This window comes from Coenobita brevimanus, chromosome 51, assembly GCF_032717465.1.
Source record: "Coenobita brevimanus isolate Jiangsu-jjx chromosome 51, ASM3271746v2, whole genome shotgun sequence".
Lineage (NCBI taxonomy): Eukaryota > Metazoa > Arthropoda > Malacostraca > Decapoda > Coenobitidae > Coenobita > Coenobita brevimanus.
Window position 1 is genome coordinate 9,265,151 of NC_137004.1, and position 15,382 is coordinate 9,280,532.

The 15,382-nt window shown below is 50.0% G+C and overlaps 3 protein-coding genes and 1 pseudogene across 3 annotated transcripts; 2 read left to right on the top strand and 2 right to left on the bottom strand.

Moving 5' to 3' along the window:
- Window positions 1-1,905: 1,905 nt before the first annotated feature.
- LOC145400041 (histone H3) lies at window positions 1,906-2,316 on the bottom strand. Its single transcript, XM_080272542.1, has one exon. The coding sequence runs from the start codon at window positions 2,314-2,316 to the stop codon at window positions 1,906-1,908; it is 411 nt and encodes a 136-aa protein (XP_080128668.1).
- A 420-nt stretch (window positions 2,317-2,736) lies between these two features.
- Window positions 2,737-3,048, top strand: LOC145400043 (histone H4). The gene has a single exon (XM_080272544.1). The coding sequence runs from the start codon at window positions 2,737-2,739 to the stop codon at window positions 3,046-3,048; it is 312 nt and encodes a 103-aa protein (XP_080128670.1).
- A 1,820-nt stretch (window positions 3,049-4,868) lies between these two features.
- On the bottom strand, window positions 4,869-5,245 carry LOC145400044 (histone H2A-like; annotated as a pseudogene).
- Window positions 5,246-11,780: 6,535 nt separating this feature from the next.
- Window positions 11,781-12,152, top strand: LOC145400045 (histone H2B). The gene has a single exon (XM_080272545.1). The coding sequence runs from the start codon at window positions 11,781-11,783 to the stop codon at window positions 12,150-12,152; it is 372 nt and encodes a 123-aa protein (XP_080128671.1).
- Window positions 12,153-15,382: the final 3,230 nt, after the last annotated feature.

Consider the following 15,382-nt stretch of genomic DNA (forward strand, 5'->3'; position numbering starts at 1 on the left):
GCAAACCTGTGTACCTTTATGAGGGCGTGAGTGAATCGCTGAGTAAGTCAAAGAAACGCAAATAACGACAACAAAAAATGCGCGTCAACAACACATCAACCAAGGAAATAAACGAATAGGCAAGTTCCCCCTCCCCCCCAAACAAAAATAAGTAAATGAATGATTGAAAAAAGGATGAATGAATGAATGAATGCATGTATGTAAGTATATAAGTACAGTTCATTCGTCCGTAAGTGTGTGTGTGTGTGTGTGTGTGTGTCCCCTTACGCCCGTACACACAGACATACATGCTCACAAAGACACACAAATACATACGTACAGTATAAATATACATACTGTACACACGCACAATTGCAGGTGAAAATCGATGGGTTCAGGTTCACCTTTTTTTTTTTTTTTTTTTTTTTCCCAGCATAGTAACTGAAGGATTCATCTTCCGTTCATGACGGATAGAGAGCATCTGCTAATATGCAGCGGGAATGCCTTTCTCGTTGTGCAAACCTGTGTACCTTTATGAGGGCGTGAGTGAATCGCTGAGTAAGTCAAAGAAACGCAAATAACGACAACAAAAAATGCGCGTCAACAACACATCAACCAAGGAAATAAACGAATAGGCAAGTTCCCCCTCCCCCCCAAAAAAGAAAATAAGTAAATGAATGATTGAAAAAAGGATGAATGAATGAATGAATGCATGTATGTAAGTATATAAGTACAGTTCATTCGTCCGTAAGTGTGTGTGTGTGTGTGTGTGTGTGTGTGTGTGTGTCCCCTTACGCCCGTACACACAGACATACATGCTCACAAAGACACACAAATACATACGTACAGTATAAATATACATACTGTACACACGCACAATTGCAGGTGAAAATCGATGGGTTCAGGTTCACCTTTTTTTTTTTTTTTTTTTTTTCCAGCATAGTAACTGAAGGATTCATCTTGCGTTCATGACGGATAGAGAGCATCTGCTAATATGCAGCGGGAATGCCTTTCTCGTTGTGCAAACCTGTGTACCTTTATGAGGGCGTGAGTGAATCGCTGAGTAAGTCAAAGAAACGCAAATAACGACAACAAAAAATGCGCGTCAACAACACATCAACCAAGGAAATAAACGAATAGGCAAGTTCCCCCTCCCCCCCCAAAAGAGAAAATAAGTAAATGAATGATTGAAAAAAGGATGAATGAATGAATGCATGTATGTAAGTATATAAGTACAGTTCATTCGTCCGTAAGTGTGTGTGTGTGTGTGTGTGTGTGTGTGTCTCCTCTTACGCCCGTACACACAGACATACATGCTCACAAAGACACACAAATACATACTGTACGTACAGTATAAATATACATACACACGCACAACTGCAGGTGAAAATCGATGGGTTCAGGTTCACTTTTTTTTTTTTTTTTTTTTTTTTTTTTTTCCCCCAGCATAGTAACTGAAGGATTCATCTTGCGTTCATGACGGATAGACAGCATCTGCTAATATGCAGCGGGAATGCCTTTCTCGTTGTGCAAACCTGTGTACCTTTATGAGGGCGTGAGTGAGTCGCTGAGTAAGTAAACGAAACTGGCAAATAACGACAACAAAAAATGCGACGTGAACAACAGATCAATCAAAGAAATAAACGAACAGGCAAGTTTTCCCCCCTCCCCCCCCCAAAAAAAAAAGAAAGTGTAAATGTTTAAAAAAATAAATAAATAAATAAATAAAATAAAGAAAAAAAATGAATGCATGTATGTAAGTAATGGAGTTCAATCGTGTGTGAGCATGCTTCGCTGCGGAAAAGCAAGAGCTGATACATGCAAACCTAAACTGAGGGAGGGTCTGTCATCATCTCTCTTTGAAGAAGGGTTTTGGCCCTGAAAAGGGCCGAGATTTCTTTCGATGGAGGTGGGGGGCCTCTCGCCTTAGGCGCGCTCGCCACGGATGCGGCGGGCCAGCTGGATGTCCTTAGGCATGATTGTTACACGCTTGGCGTGGATGGCACACAGGTTGGTGTCCTCAAAGAGACCGACCAAATAGGCCTCAGACGCCTCCTGCAGAGCCATGACGGCAGAGGACTGGAAGCGCAGGTCAGTCTTGAAGTCCTGGGCGATCTCACGGACAAGACGCTGGAATGGCAGCTTCCTTATAAGCAGCTCAGTGCTCTTCTGGTAGCGACGGATCTCACGCAGGGCCACAGTGCCAGGCCTGTAACGGTGGGGTTTCTTGACGCCGCCGGTGGCAGGGGCGGACTTGCGAGCGGCTTTGGTGGCCAGCTGCTTGCGAGGGGCCTTGCCTCCAGTGGACTTACGTGCAGTCTGCTTGGTACGAGCCATGGCGCGCGACTGAGGAGGGAGCTGTGAGACGAGCGAGAGTGTTGGCGCGCCGCGCCTGGCAGCGGCTTTTATGTGGCCTGCCTCCGGACTGGCGGCGTGTGAGTGGTCGGGGTGTGATGTACATGGCGGTGATTTACTGTTCATGCTTTCTCGATGCCATTCCTGGTTTGCTTGCAAAATTTGGCATGCCCTGTGGCGTGACCTGGCTACGACGCCTCTCTAGGATTGGCCTCCTGGGAGCTGGGGTTGGGCCTGGGCCTGAAATCGAGGTTAGGTGGATAAGGTTCGTACTTGCACGACCGACACTGCGTTATATAAGGGTGGTCGGCGAGCGGGGTCGTCATCATTGTTGGTGCTGGGAGCGGAGTGGACACTCACTACTACTGGGTCTGAGGAGCAGTAGCAGCAGCTGTAGACACTATGACTGGTCGAGGCAAAGGCGGCAAGGGTCTGGGCAAGGGAGGCGCCAAGCGACACCGCAAGGTGCTTCGTGACAACATCCAGGGCATCACCAAGCCTGCCATCCGTCGTCTGGCTCGTCGTGGCGGCGTGAAGCGTATCTCGGGCCTGATCTACGAGGAGACCCGCGGTGTTCTCAAGGTGTTCCTCGAGAACGTGATTCGCGATGCTGTCACCTACACTGAGCATGCCAAGCGTAAGACCGTGACCGCGATGGACGTGGTGTACGCCCTGAAGAGGCAAGGGCGCACCCTTTACGGCTTCGGCGGCTAAGAGGCTGCGTGCATAACTGCATGGCACTATTCCACCTGGCCACGGCAAAGCACACAATAAACAGCAACCCCCGGACCTCTTTTAGAGGTCCACACCTAATTTCTGTGAAAGAGAATGAATGAAGGCATAGTAGTATAAGTAAATGCAGACGTTGAGCAGGTTAGGTAGCACCATTTTCTCTCTCTCTCTCTTTCTTTTAATGTAACAGATATGAAAACATGTAATGCAACCCGACCAACTCTTACCACACCTAACATAACCAAACCAAACCAACCATAACCTAACTGAACCATACCAAACCTCTCTCTCTCTCTCTCTCTCTCTCTGTCTGGCAGTTAAAAAAAAAAAAAAAAAAAAAGGTGGGGGGGGGATTAGGCAACTGTCAATTTGGCTACTACATCTTCTAATTTAAATGGACGTCTGCATACATATACATTATCACTTATTTTGCTGGGCCATTGCTTTCTCTGTTCCTCTGGTCTACTCCCCCCCCCACCCCCATTTCAGGAAAGCTTTCTCCATACCTATCAGGGCAATTTCCATCCTGTTGCGAGAGCATCTCCTCTGCTGTGCTCCGGGAGTCGCCTCCGTAAATCGTGAAGGCAAATCCCACTAATCCAAGGTATTTCTGCCTTCATATGCACGAGCAGCAGCACACTTGAAGGATGCACCTAGAGTAAAGAAGACACAGTCAGTCACGTCGGTGAGGCACCACAAACGGTGCATGATATGAATGCCTAAGTGTTAGACAGACAGAATGTCTGCATATGAACAAGTTATCCCTTGAATTTGTCGCTGTCACGGCCGTTTTCTCTAAGTACCAAAACCCACCAATCACCCATCGTACAAGCATTGCATCAACCGCTGAGGCCTGAAATCAAATTTAAATGGATCCGATTGGTACTTGCACGACCGCTAGTGCATTATATAGAAGAGGTGGCTGACAAGGTGGCTGACACTCGCCTCCCAACAGTTTCACTAATCAGGCGTTCACCGGAGCTCCCAGTTCGATGGGTGGTGGTGGTGCTGCTGATTATTATTATTATTAATCTTGATGATGATGATGATGATGATGATGATGATGAATGAATGAATGGATGGATGAATAGATGGTGGTGGTAGTGGTGGTTTTTGATTGTGTAGTAACTAGTTGTTGCAATACTACTCATAATGACGAGAGAAATGAATGATAAGTATTTTCTTCATTATTGCTCTTATTTGGGGGTGTTAAATCCACAATGGTCGTCACCACACGACTTATCTATATATATAATATATATATATATATATATATATATATATATATATATATATATATATATATATATATACTGTTGTATACATCACCATATCCTCTGCCACTGAACGACTTTGTCCATTCCTTCGATGGTGGGAGAATAGCCATCATCATCATCATCACCACCTATGTTTTCATTCATCCACCCGGCCAGGCAGTTAGGAGGCATAATTATACAGGACAGTATTATGCAGGTGCAGTTGGGAACGGGACAAGACTCTATGTAGTAGTGGGAATAATAATATTATTATTATTATTATTATTATTACTCCACCTTCACTGATGTCAGTAGCTTCTTACATGCAACCGAACGTAAATATAGCCACAGACACATGCCAGCATTCAACACATACCACGTTATAGGCACATACACAAACATACAGTATACCAACACATTCATCCATACCCAAAGATGATGATGATGCTGTTGGGCAATGCCAAAGTCTATTCTCTCTCAAGAAACGAATGTGGCTCCTAAAGGAGCCGATGGAGGTGAAGAAGAAGAAGGATTTCTTGGAAGCGTTTACTTCTTCTCCGTCTTCTTGGGGAGCAGCACAGCCTGGATGTTAGGCAGGACACCTCCCTGGGCGATGGTGACGCCAGAGAGGAGCTTGTTGAGCTCCTCATCATTGCGGATAGCCAACTGCAGGTGACGGGGAATGATACGAGTCTTCTTGTTGTCACGGGCTGCGTTGCCAGCCAGCTCAAGCACTTCAGCTCAAGCACTTCAGCTGCTAGGTACTCCATGACTGCAGCCAAGTAGACGGGAGCACCAGCACCCACACGCTCGGAGTAATTGCCTTTACGAAGGAGACGGTGGATCCTGCCGACGGGGAACTGGAGCCCAGCCCTGCTAGATCGGGACTTGGACTTTCCCTTCACCTTGCCACGTCCGGACATGCTGCTGCTGGAGTAGTAGGACCTTCAGGAGAAGACTAATGCGTCCCCGGCCCGTTTGTTTGTTTGTTTGTTTGTTTGTTAGATATTCGTCCCAGTTTCCTGGGACACGGGCAAACAGAGAGCCCGTCACAGGTGCGCACTACTTGCGCGAACTTGCTTTATCGAGGTGGAGGGTAATTCCTTACCGTAGTAAGTAATATTTTAAGTGGAGCATGGGCAACAATGCCAGCAGCGTCCCTAAAGATATCACCAGTTCGGGCTAGGGCCGAGTCGAGCTCAGACCTGAGCCTGGTGGTGGCTGGGCAGTCCAGAAGATAATGCAAAAGGGGCTCCTCACAGCTGGCCAAGCAATGTTCACACGGGTCTGGCTCCATACCCCTAATTTGCTTGTAGCAAAGAAACCCAAGACGCAATCTTCGAAGTCGGACTACAATAAAATTAGGTAGTCCTGGGGGGAGCGACAGAAGGGAATACAACGTGGCAGTAGCATACCATTTTGCAGAGCAAGAGCCCTCCGTGACCCAGAGTTGATGGTCCTCTAGGGATAGTCTTCCGATGGTGGCAGTGAGAGTGCGGATGAGGTGCAAGGGACTAGGGCGTAATGGGAATGTGATGTCTGGGAGATCACAAGCTGAGCGCGCCGCGTCATCAGCACGCTCGTTGCCACTAATTCCCACATGTCCCGGAAGCCAGTGAAGGTTAATTATTGCGCCCCTATGGACAAGGAGTGACGCAAATGTATGAATCGCTGTGAGGAGAAAGACGTTGTCATGCAGCGAGAAGGATCGTAATCTCTGAATGGAGGAAAGAGAGTCTGTGTGGATTATGACTCGATTGCGACGATGGTGGTGAGCATGGCGCAAAGCACCCAGGATGGCCGCAAGTTCCGCCTGGAAAGCGGAGATACCTGAAGAGAGTCGCCAAGCTTCCACTATTTGCCCAGAGACAAAGGCCGCTCCAGCTGCGCCATTAGGGGAAACAGAGCCATCAGTGTAGTAGATGGCTGAGTCTGGTGAGGCCAGAGCTGCCACCCTACTGAGACCCTCCTGGCGAAGGAGTGCTGGAATCAAGGAGCGGGGTTTAGCCTCCGATGGACCAAAAATATTAAAAAGGGGAGGATCCCATGGCGGTGGATCAACGTATCCAGGAAAGGGAGAGTCGGGATCTTGACAGAGGCTCGCAGCAGCTCCCAAACCATGGATGGCAGCGGCTGTGGTGCGGGCCCAGTCACGCTGAGGGGCCGGCTCTGGTGGGCGGCAGAGAAGGCGTTTTAGAAGGGCAGAGACAGGCAGGTGAGGCAGGCACTGTATTAGCTTCAGAGTGATAATTGCCGCTCGTAAAACAATGCGATGGGCCAGAGATGGAAGGCCACCCTCCATACGCAGATTTGCAAGTCGGGTCCAGCGTGGAGCACCCAGCATAATGCGGAGGGCATCATTCTGGATGACCTCCAGAGATCTAGCGACTGGCGGAGCGAGTCCCGTCAAGCAGATGGCGCTGTAATCGATTAAGGATCGGACTGCATGTATGTAAAAAGTCCGTAGGACGGAATATGAAGCCCCCAAACTCCGCTTGGATAGATAGCGGAGAGCCGCCATGCGAGTGGACGCACGCTCCCTCAGATACCGTACGTGGCAGGAGAAGGTGAGACCCGCGTCAAGCCAGACCCCCAAGTACCGATGGGCAGTGACGATGGAGAGCTGATGGCCACCGAGTAGCAGTGGAAAGTCAGGGGGGCGGAGTCCAAAAGGCAGGCACTTGGTCTTCAAGAAGTTAATTTTAAGGCCTAACTCGGCACACTTGGCATGGAGCCGAGAAAGGGCCAAGTCTGCCTGTCGGAAACAATCCCTTCTTGTAAATACGAGGGCAAGATCGTCTGCATAACAGAGGAGGGTGACGCCAGGCCCATAGTCGAGAGTTAAGAGCCCCTCCATAAGGATATTAAAGAGGAGGGGGCTTAATACGCTCCCCTGTGGCGTGCCATTTAGATGTTTGCAAAAGTGTGAGAGGTGCCCCTGGAATCTGACCCCTGCGGAGCGATCCGTAAAGAAGTCCCTGATCCAGGCTAAAAGCCTGCCTCCCACACCCCTGTCTGCAAGGGCAGCCAGAATAACTGTAGGGCTGGCTAGTTCAAACGCCTTTTCAAGGTCGAGGAAGACGGCCATCCCCCTTCCCCCTCTCAGTTCCCCAAGGAAAGACGCGAGGCAGTGAGTGGCACTCCTACCATGGTGATACGCGAAAATCCTTGGGTGCAGTGGTCCCAGCCGCCAAGCGAGACGAGCCCGCACAATCCTCTCAGCCGTTTTTGCAATACAGCTAAGGAGGGAGATGGGGCGCAAGGCGGTAGGATCAAGAGGCTTAGGAATCGGGTGAATAACAGCCGTCTTCCACGACCCTGGCAGACGCCCCTCAGACCACGAGAGGTTGAGCAGAGCAAGAAGCCGCTCTTTACCACAATCTCCCGCATGCGACAGGATGGAATAAGTCAGCCCATCAAGGCCTGGAGCAGTGTCCGCTCTATGCCGCAAAGCTGCCAGCAGCTCCCCACTAGTGATGGGGCAATCAGCTGGATCAGGACGGTCACAGGCCGCCTGAATAGCCTCAACACGAGAGGCGGACAGCTGCTCCTGCATGGCCAAGATGGACCGCGGGAGATTGCAGGAGGCAGAGCGGTCTGCAAAGTGCTGAGCCAGGCGGCTGGCCTCTGCGACAGGATCAGGGTGTGAAGGTGGACGGGAGGGACGTGGATCGGAGATGGACCTGATTCTCCTCCACATCTCACGGAGTGTGGAGTGAGAATCAAGGGTACGACACCACCTAATCCACGCCTCCTCCCTAAGGCGGCGCTTCTCCGCGAGGACATGGCGAGACACGGCAGACAAGCACCGGCGGCACGGCGAAGTGCGGCGCCGCCGGTACTGTCTGCGAGCTGCATTCAGCCTCCGATTCAACTCCCTGACCCTATCACAATAGAACCAGCCATCCCGGTAGCACCTCGCAAAGCGCTGCTGCAACGGGATAGCAAGAGATGCTGCATGCCTAAAAGCATCAGCAACTTGCTCTGCTCGATCCTCGAGGTTTGACGCAGGGGCAGATGAGAAGGCAAGAGTGAGAGCCCTGTCAAAGGCCGCCCAGTCCGCCCTGCTCATATCCCACCTTTGAGGAGGCGACCCGGGTGGAGGAAGGGGAGCCAAAGGTAGATCGACCACAACAGCATAGTGATCACTCATGAGGTGGGGATGGAGTGACCACGTTGCCGAGCCTGCGAGAGGGGTGGAAACAAAGGTGAGGTCTAGTCGACCTCCCCTAATATGAGTAGCCTCATTGATATCATTCAGCAAGGAGACACCTCCCATCTCCTCCATAACCACAGAGATGTGCCGACCAGCCTCGTTGGTCTTGAGAGGCGAGGAAAACATATCGTGGTGGGCATTGAAGTCGCCTCCAATGAACACAGGCCCACTGGTAGCTTGGGAGAACAAGTCCCCCAACTCCAGAGAGGCATCTCGGCCACGATATACATTGAACACAGTGAGGGGTGACCCCGCCAATTGTAGGATCACGCCCTGGACCTCAACACCAATCCCACAGTAGGGAGGCTCACAGACTGCAGAACCAATGTGGTCCCTAACCAGAACGGCACAACCCTGAGCTACACCACGTTCACGGGGGAGGAGATAGGAGGTGTATCCCGCCAAATGAAACCGGGAGCTCTCAGTCAACAAGGTTTCCTGCAGGAGAATAATGTGTGGTTGATCCCTGTTGGCCACCTCTTGCAGGAGGGGAAGCTTACTTATTGCTCCTGCGCAGTTCCACTGTAGGACCCTGAGGTAGGTACCGTCCCGGTGTCCGGAGACAGACGGAGGCGAACCTCCTCTGACTCCCGACCCACTGGAGTCAATGGAGGTACCAAGGGGGCCGATGGAAGGTGAGGAGATCCGGCCACTGGGGTGCGGGGTGGCCGAGCCTTGGTCTTGGCTACCTTCGAAGAAGCCCCCTTGTGGGACGACCTGGGCTTCCTCGGTGAGCGAGGCCGCTTGGCTGAGGCAGGAGGAGCAGCAAGCTGTCTTTTTGCCTTGACTGCCTGATTCAGCGTACGGTCCACTACAGCCACTATAGGATCCGTGTTCAGCTGGACCCCCAGAGTCTGAGCCACGGTTTCTGCTATGGCCAGAGCCAGTTGTGTCCCCAGGGTGCGCAGCTCGTCCAGTGTGAAGAGTGGGGCAGCTTGAGTTGGATGTGCCTGCGGAGGAGGGGTTTGGGATTCTGGCGCGAGCACTGGATCCTCTTGGGAAGGAGGGGGCGGCAGGGGTGATAGGTCCACTGAGGCCATGGGTCTGTGAACTTCTGCCACTGTCTCGACAGTCTGTGCGGGAGTTGGCAGGGGAGGAAAAGCAGTCGTGTCTAAGACAGGAGGAGTCTGTGCCTGGGGGCGGCGTTGTTGACCCCAAACAAAAGTTCCTGGGGGAGCCGGCGTTGATACCAAGGACTTCTGTTCCTGCACCCAAGAGACCTGCCTTTCTCTGCCCTGGTTCACCCTCTTCACCCTCGCTGGGCAACTGGGATGCCAGGCGTGGTGTGCTCCTGCACAGTTGGGACAGCGGGAGGTGACCGGCTCCTTTGCTCGGAATTTTGCCAAGCACTGCTCCGTGTCGTGGGAGCCGCTGCAGATCCCGCACACTGCAGGCCTGGTGCAGCTTGCACGATGGTGTCCGAACCTCTGGCAGCGGTAGCACCTCAGTGGCTCTGGAGTGTACAGGCGCAGCCAGTACACTCCCCAGTTCCCAAGATCGAGAGAGGGGACAAGGGGGCCGCGGAGGGTGACACACACCTGCAAGGTTTCCTCCCGCGTCCTCTGGTGCTGGCACCTGGTGGCCTCCTCTACTAGGTCGTGCCTGCGAAGGATGTCTAATGGGAACCGACGAGGGTATCCCATCACTACAGCCTTCGTCACCTGTCCACCCCGTGTGAGCTCTGTCACCCTCACTGTTGCCGCCTCGTCCTCTGCTACGGCCTTGAGCTGCTGGTAAGCCTCTTCCGTGGAAGGAATGAGGACACAACTTTCGTCCCTGCCAAAGCGATTCCTCGCTGCAAGACCCGGCAACTGGCTCTCCAGGGCCGCCACTGCATCGTAGCTGGTGTCGTAACCCGATTGCAGTGGAACCCTGAAAGCTGGAAAGGAGGAGCGGGGTGGAGGAGGGGCTGCCACAGACACTGAAGGGCGAGGTGGAGGAGGTTGCTGTGGAGCAGTCAGAGAAAAACCCTGGGCCGCAGGCTTGGTCATGGTTGCGCGCTTAGCTCTGCGAGACACAAGGGTAAACCCTTCATCATCGGCAGAGCCATGTTTAACAGCAGGAGTAGCAGCAGCGGTTGAAACAGCATCAACCTGAGAAGTAGCAGTGTCAGGGTTTGAAGCAGGCACAATGTCATCCATCCCCTCATGACGGCGAGCTATCTTCCGTGGTGCTGTAGAGGAAGCAGAGGAGCAAGAAGCTGGATGTTCCGGATCAGCACAACCGCCAGCAGACACGGTCGAGCTATCCCCTGATCCACGACGCTCCCTTTTCCTGCCAGTAGAGAAAAACTCCTGGCCTCTAGCAGCAGCTGGATGGGTGGCCGCAGCCATGCTCCCACTCAAGACCCCAGGAACCGTCTCAACCCTACCTCCAGCATAGGGGACGCGAGCATATGAACCAGGCAGCTGGATCCTAGATGGCATAGGAATCCTCGAAGGCCCTGGGGGCCTAGACCTCGACTTGCCTGTCATCACACACAGGCACAAACACCCACACTAACACTCACACAAACACACAGAACAGGCACACAGAAACGCAGGAAGAAGCCTACCTACTGTGGCAGGAATCTGCCCCTCCGCTAGCGGAGGACGCGGCAGCCCTTACCACAGCCCCGAAGGTCTTGCCTAACCCTAGCCCTAAACAAAGTTTTGGCTCACCCCTGCAGCTTCCTATAACCACCCCGACTACGGGGCCCCCTTGTGTACCAGGCCTGCGCCTGGAAACCGCGGGGTTCGGCTTCGTACCACGTACCAGGGGAACACTAAGAGCCAGAAAGGAAATACAGTAAGAGGCAAAAAGAAACCACTGAAGGGCGAGCGCGCACAAGCGTGAGCACCCCGGTACACAACAGTGGCTGGAGACCAAGGCGTGGTCAGGATGAAGGCGGCAAGCAACGACAGCAACAACACCTCAAAGCACTGTCAAGAGACAAGAGGGGCAGAGCAGCTCGATCAACGGCGAACCGGAGAGCTGTTACCCTTGTTGAAACAAGACAGGAGCAGGAGATGTTGTCAGTGTGGAGGCAGGCAGCAGAGTCCTGCCCCGGCCCGCGCGACCTTCCCTTAAATACCCGTCTTCCCGATCCGACCCCATCCCACCCGCGAATGGGAAGGAGGCAGAAGCCGGGCTGCGATCGGGCAGAAATCACATATAAGGATTTCAGCAAGCGCGGCCCCCATGTCGACTCAGTCTCTCGCTCGCTCCCGCACCGTGCACATACCGTCTGACTCGGCGCCGCCATGCCACCCAAGACCTCCGGAAAGGCCGCTAAGAAGGCCGGCAAGGCCCAGAAGGCCATTGCCAAGGGAGACAAGAAGAAGAAGCGTAGGAGGAAGGAGAGCTACAGCATCTACATCTACAAAGTGCTCAAGCAGGTCCACCCTGACACCGGTGTTTCCTCCAAGGCGATGTCTATCATGAACTCTTTCGTGAATGACATCTTCGAGCGCATTGCTGCAGAGGCTTCACGCCTGGCACACTACAACAAGCGTTCAACCATCACCAGCCGGGAGATCCAGACGGCCGTCAGGCTGCTCCTCCCTGGCGAGCTGGCCAAGCACGCCGTGTCTGAAGGCACCAAGGCTGTCACCAAGTACACCTCCTCAAAGTAGAGAGGTTACACTCTTGGCCATTTCAACATTTCCGGCTCCAATCGGAGCCACAAGATTTTCGATAAAAAGGGGAAAGACAGACTTACCAATTTTCCACTCAGGAACTCTGGTTTATCAGCTTTCTCTCTCTCTCTCTCTCTCTCTCTCTCTCTCTCTTTCTTTCTTTTCGGCAACGGTGGTTTGGGATGGGTACGTAGGCACAATCGAAATGTTTTGAACTAGGGTTGGGGGTGGGTTAAAACAATAGAGTCAAAATAAAAGAGTAAATAGGGGCGTGCGGGCCTTCTTATTCATCTGAACAACCAACAACAACGTACCGTCGCCCCAAGAAGTGACGGCACAGTGTCAGATTGCTTCGGTCACTCACCACTGCCATGCGTTCTAGGAAAACAGTGAATAAGAGGTAAACATTCAATGCCTTCATCACGTCATGCCAAATAATCGTATATATTATATCGTACAAATAATGATGTAAAATGAATAACAGGAGGCAGTGATAAATTAGATGGTAACACTTAGTTATCTTTCCCGATTTGAATGAATGTGAAATGTATTAACTTCGCGCGCGGTGGCCGGTACGCCTAAAACTCCCAGTCCCTTTTTTTTTTTTTTTTTTTTTTTTTTTTTTTTTTTTTGATAGCCCCCTGTCTTATATGAAATAATCCTGAGATTTTTCTTCGTGGGAAACTGGCCAAAGGCAGTGTAATAACTGCATGTCCTTGAGTGAATGTTATCTCCTTTCGTGCGTGTTGACCGAAACATTTAAAATAGCTTACCGGCTTACGCCTCCTTCCCGCTTTCTGTCGTCGTCCACCGAGACATTGGAAACGGAAATAAATGACTTTAAATTATTCCCTAGTATTGTAACGGAAATTATTTTCTACATAATATTTATTCATATCCAATGTTTATTGAAGCTCCCTTTTGTTCAGTCTTACGCTACCCAAACGTCACTGTCTGTTACCATGCTAGATTTGAACTCCACAACATATTTATTCCCGACTCTGCCTGAGCGACAGTTGTGAAATATCACTCAGTTCCGTTTAGGAATTCCTATTATCGTAACGAACCAACTGCTTCCTACAATACTTTTGAAATATACAGATAACTGGTCATGGATTTGTTGTTTCTTGTAACAATTTTACGTATTAGGCTTCACCCCGTACAGATATAAGGAAGAGTAGGGACACTATCGCTGACCGAAAACTTATGGATACTCCGCCGGCACTTCTTAGGCCGCCTGTACCAACCAACCCACTCAACAGGCGTACAGTAAATACATGCATGACATCGTATCATGCCTATTCATGTCAGCCTATAAAATGTAGGTACATACAACAACACATGTGCACAAATACATTTATACTATGTACGCAGTGACCTACACATGTACGTACACACTAAGTCATGCTCACATACACACAAGCCCTCATACGTCCGTACACACAGACATACATGCTCACAAAGACACACACATACACATACGTACAGTATAAACATACAACATACATACATACATACACACGCACAACTGCAGTTAAAAATCGATGGGTTCAGGTTCCCTTTTTTTTTTTTTTTTTTTTTTTTTTTTTTCTCAGTATATTCAATGAAGAATTTACCGTGCGTTCGTGGCCACTGTCAAACCTTCATGACGGGTACAGAGCATCTCCTAATACGCAGCGGGAATGAGGGCGTGACTGAATCGGTCAGGAAGTAAACGAAACAGGCAAATAACGACAACAAAAACTGCGACGTGAACAACAGATCAACAAAAGAAATACACGAATAGGTAAGTTCCCTTCCCCCCCCCCACCCACCCGCCCAAAACAAGTAAATGAATGATTGAAAAAAGGATGAATGAATGAATGCATGTATGTAAGTATATAAGTATAGTTCATTCGTCTGTGTGCGTGCGTGTGTGTGTGTGTGTGTGTGTGTGTGTGTGTGTCCTCAAACGTCCGTACACACAGACATACATGCTCACAAAGACACACAAATACATACGTACAGTATAAACATACGGACACACGCACAACTGCAGGCGAGAATCGATGGGTTCATTTTTTTTTTTTTTTTTTTTTTTCCAGCATTGTAAATGAAGGATTCATCTTGCGTTCATGACGGATAGAGAGCATCTCCTAATATGCAGCGGAAATGCCTTTCTCGTTGTGCAAACCTGTGTACCTTTATGAGGGCGTGAGTGAATCGCTGAGTAAGTCAAAGAAACGCAAATAACGACAACAAAAAATGCGCGTCAACAACACATCAACCAAGGAAATAAACGAATAGGCAAGTTCCCCATCACACAACAAACAAAAATAAGTAAATGAATGATTGAAAAAAGGATGAATGAATGAATGAATGCATGTATGTAAGTATATAAGTACAGTTCATTCGTCCGTAAGTGTGTGTGTGTGTGTGTGTGTGTGTGTGTCCCCTTACGCCCGTACACACAGACATACATGCTCACAAAGACACACAAATACATACGTACAGTATAAATATACATACTGTACACACGCACAATTGCAGGTGAAAATCGATGGGTTCAGGTTCACCTTTTTTTTTTTTTTTTTTTTTTTTTTCCAGCATAGTAACTGAAGGATTCATCTTGCGTTCATGACGGATAGAGAGCATCTGCTAATATGCAGCGGGAATGCCTTTCTCGTTGTGCAAACCTGTGTACCTTTATGAGGGCGTGAGTGAATCGCTGAGTAAGTCAAAGAAACGCAAATAACGACAACAAAAAATGCGCGTCAACAACACATCAACCAAGGAAATAAACGAATAGGCAAGTTCCCCCTCCCCCCCAAAAAAGAAAATAAGTAAATGAATGATTGAAAAAAGGATGAATGAATGAATGAATGCATGTATGTAAGTATATAAGTACAGTTCATTCGTCCGTAAGTGTGTGTGTGTGTGTGTGTGTGTGTGTGTGTGTGTCCCCTTACGCCCGTACACACAGACATACATGCTCACAAAGACACACAAATACATACGTACAGTACAAATATACATACTGTACACACGCACAATTGCAGGTGAAAATCGATGGGTTCAGGTTCACCTTTTTTTTTTTTTTTTTTTTTTTTTTTCCAGCATAGTAACTGAAGGATTCATCTTGCGTTCATGACGGATAGAGAGCATCTGCTAATATGCAGCGGGAATGCCTTTCTCGTTGTGCAAACCTGTGTACCTTTATGAGGGCGTGAGTGAATCGCTGAGTAAGT

Bases quoted from the DNA above. Each gene is read 5' to 3' on its own strand.
- LOC145400041 (XM_080272542.1), bottom strand. From the start codon at position 2,316: ATGGCTCGTACCAAGCAGACTGCACGTAAGTCCACTGGAGGCAAGGCC.
- LOC145400043 (XM_080272544.1), top strand. From the start codon at position 2,737: ATGACTGGTCGAGGCAAAGGCGGCAAGGGTCTGGGCAAGGGAGGCGCC.
- LOC145400045 (XM_080272545.1), top strand. From the start codon at position 11,781: ATGCCACCCAAGACCTCCGGAAAGGCCGCTAAGAAGGCCGGCAAGGCC.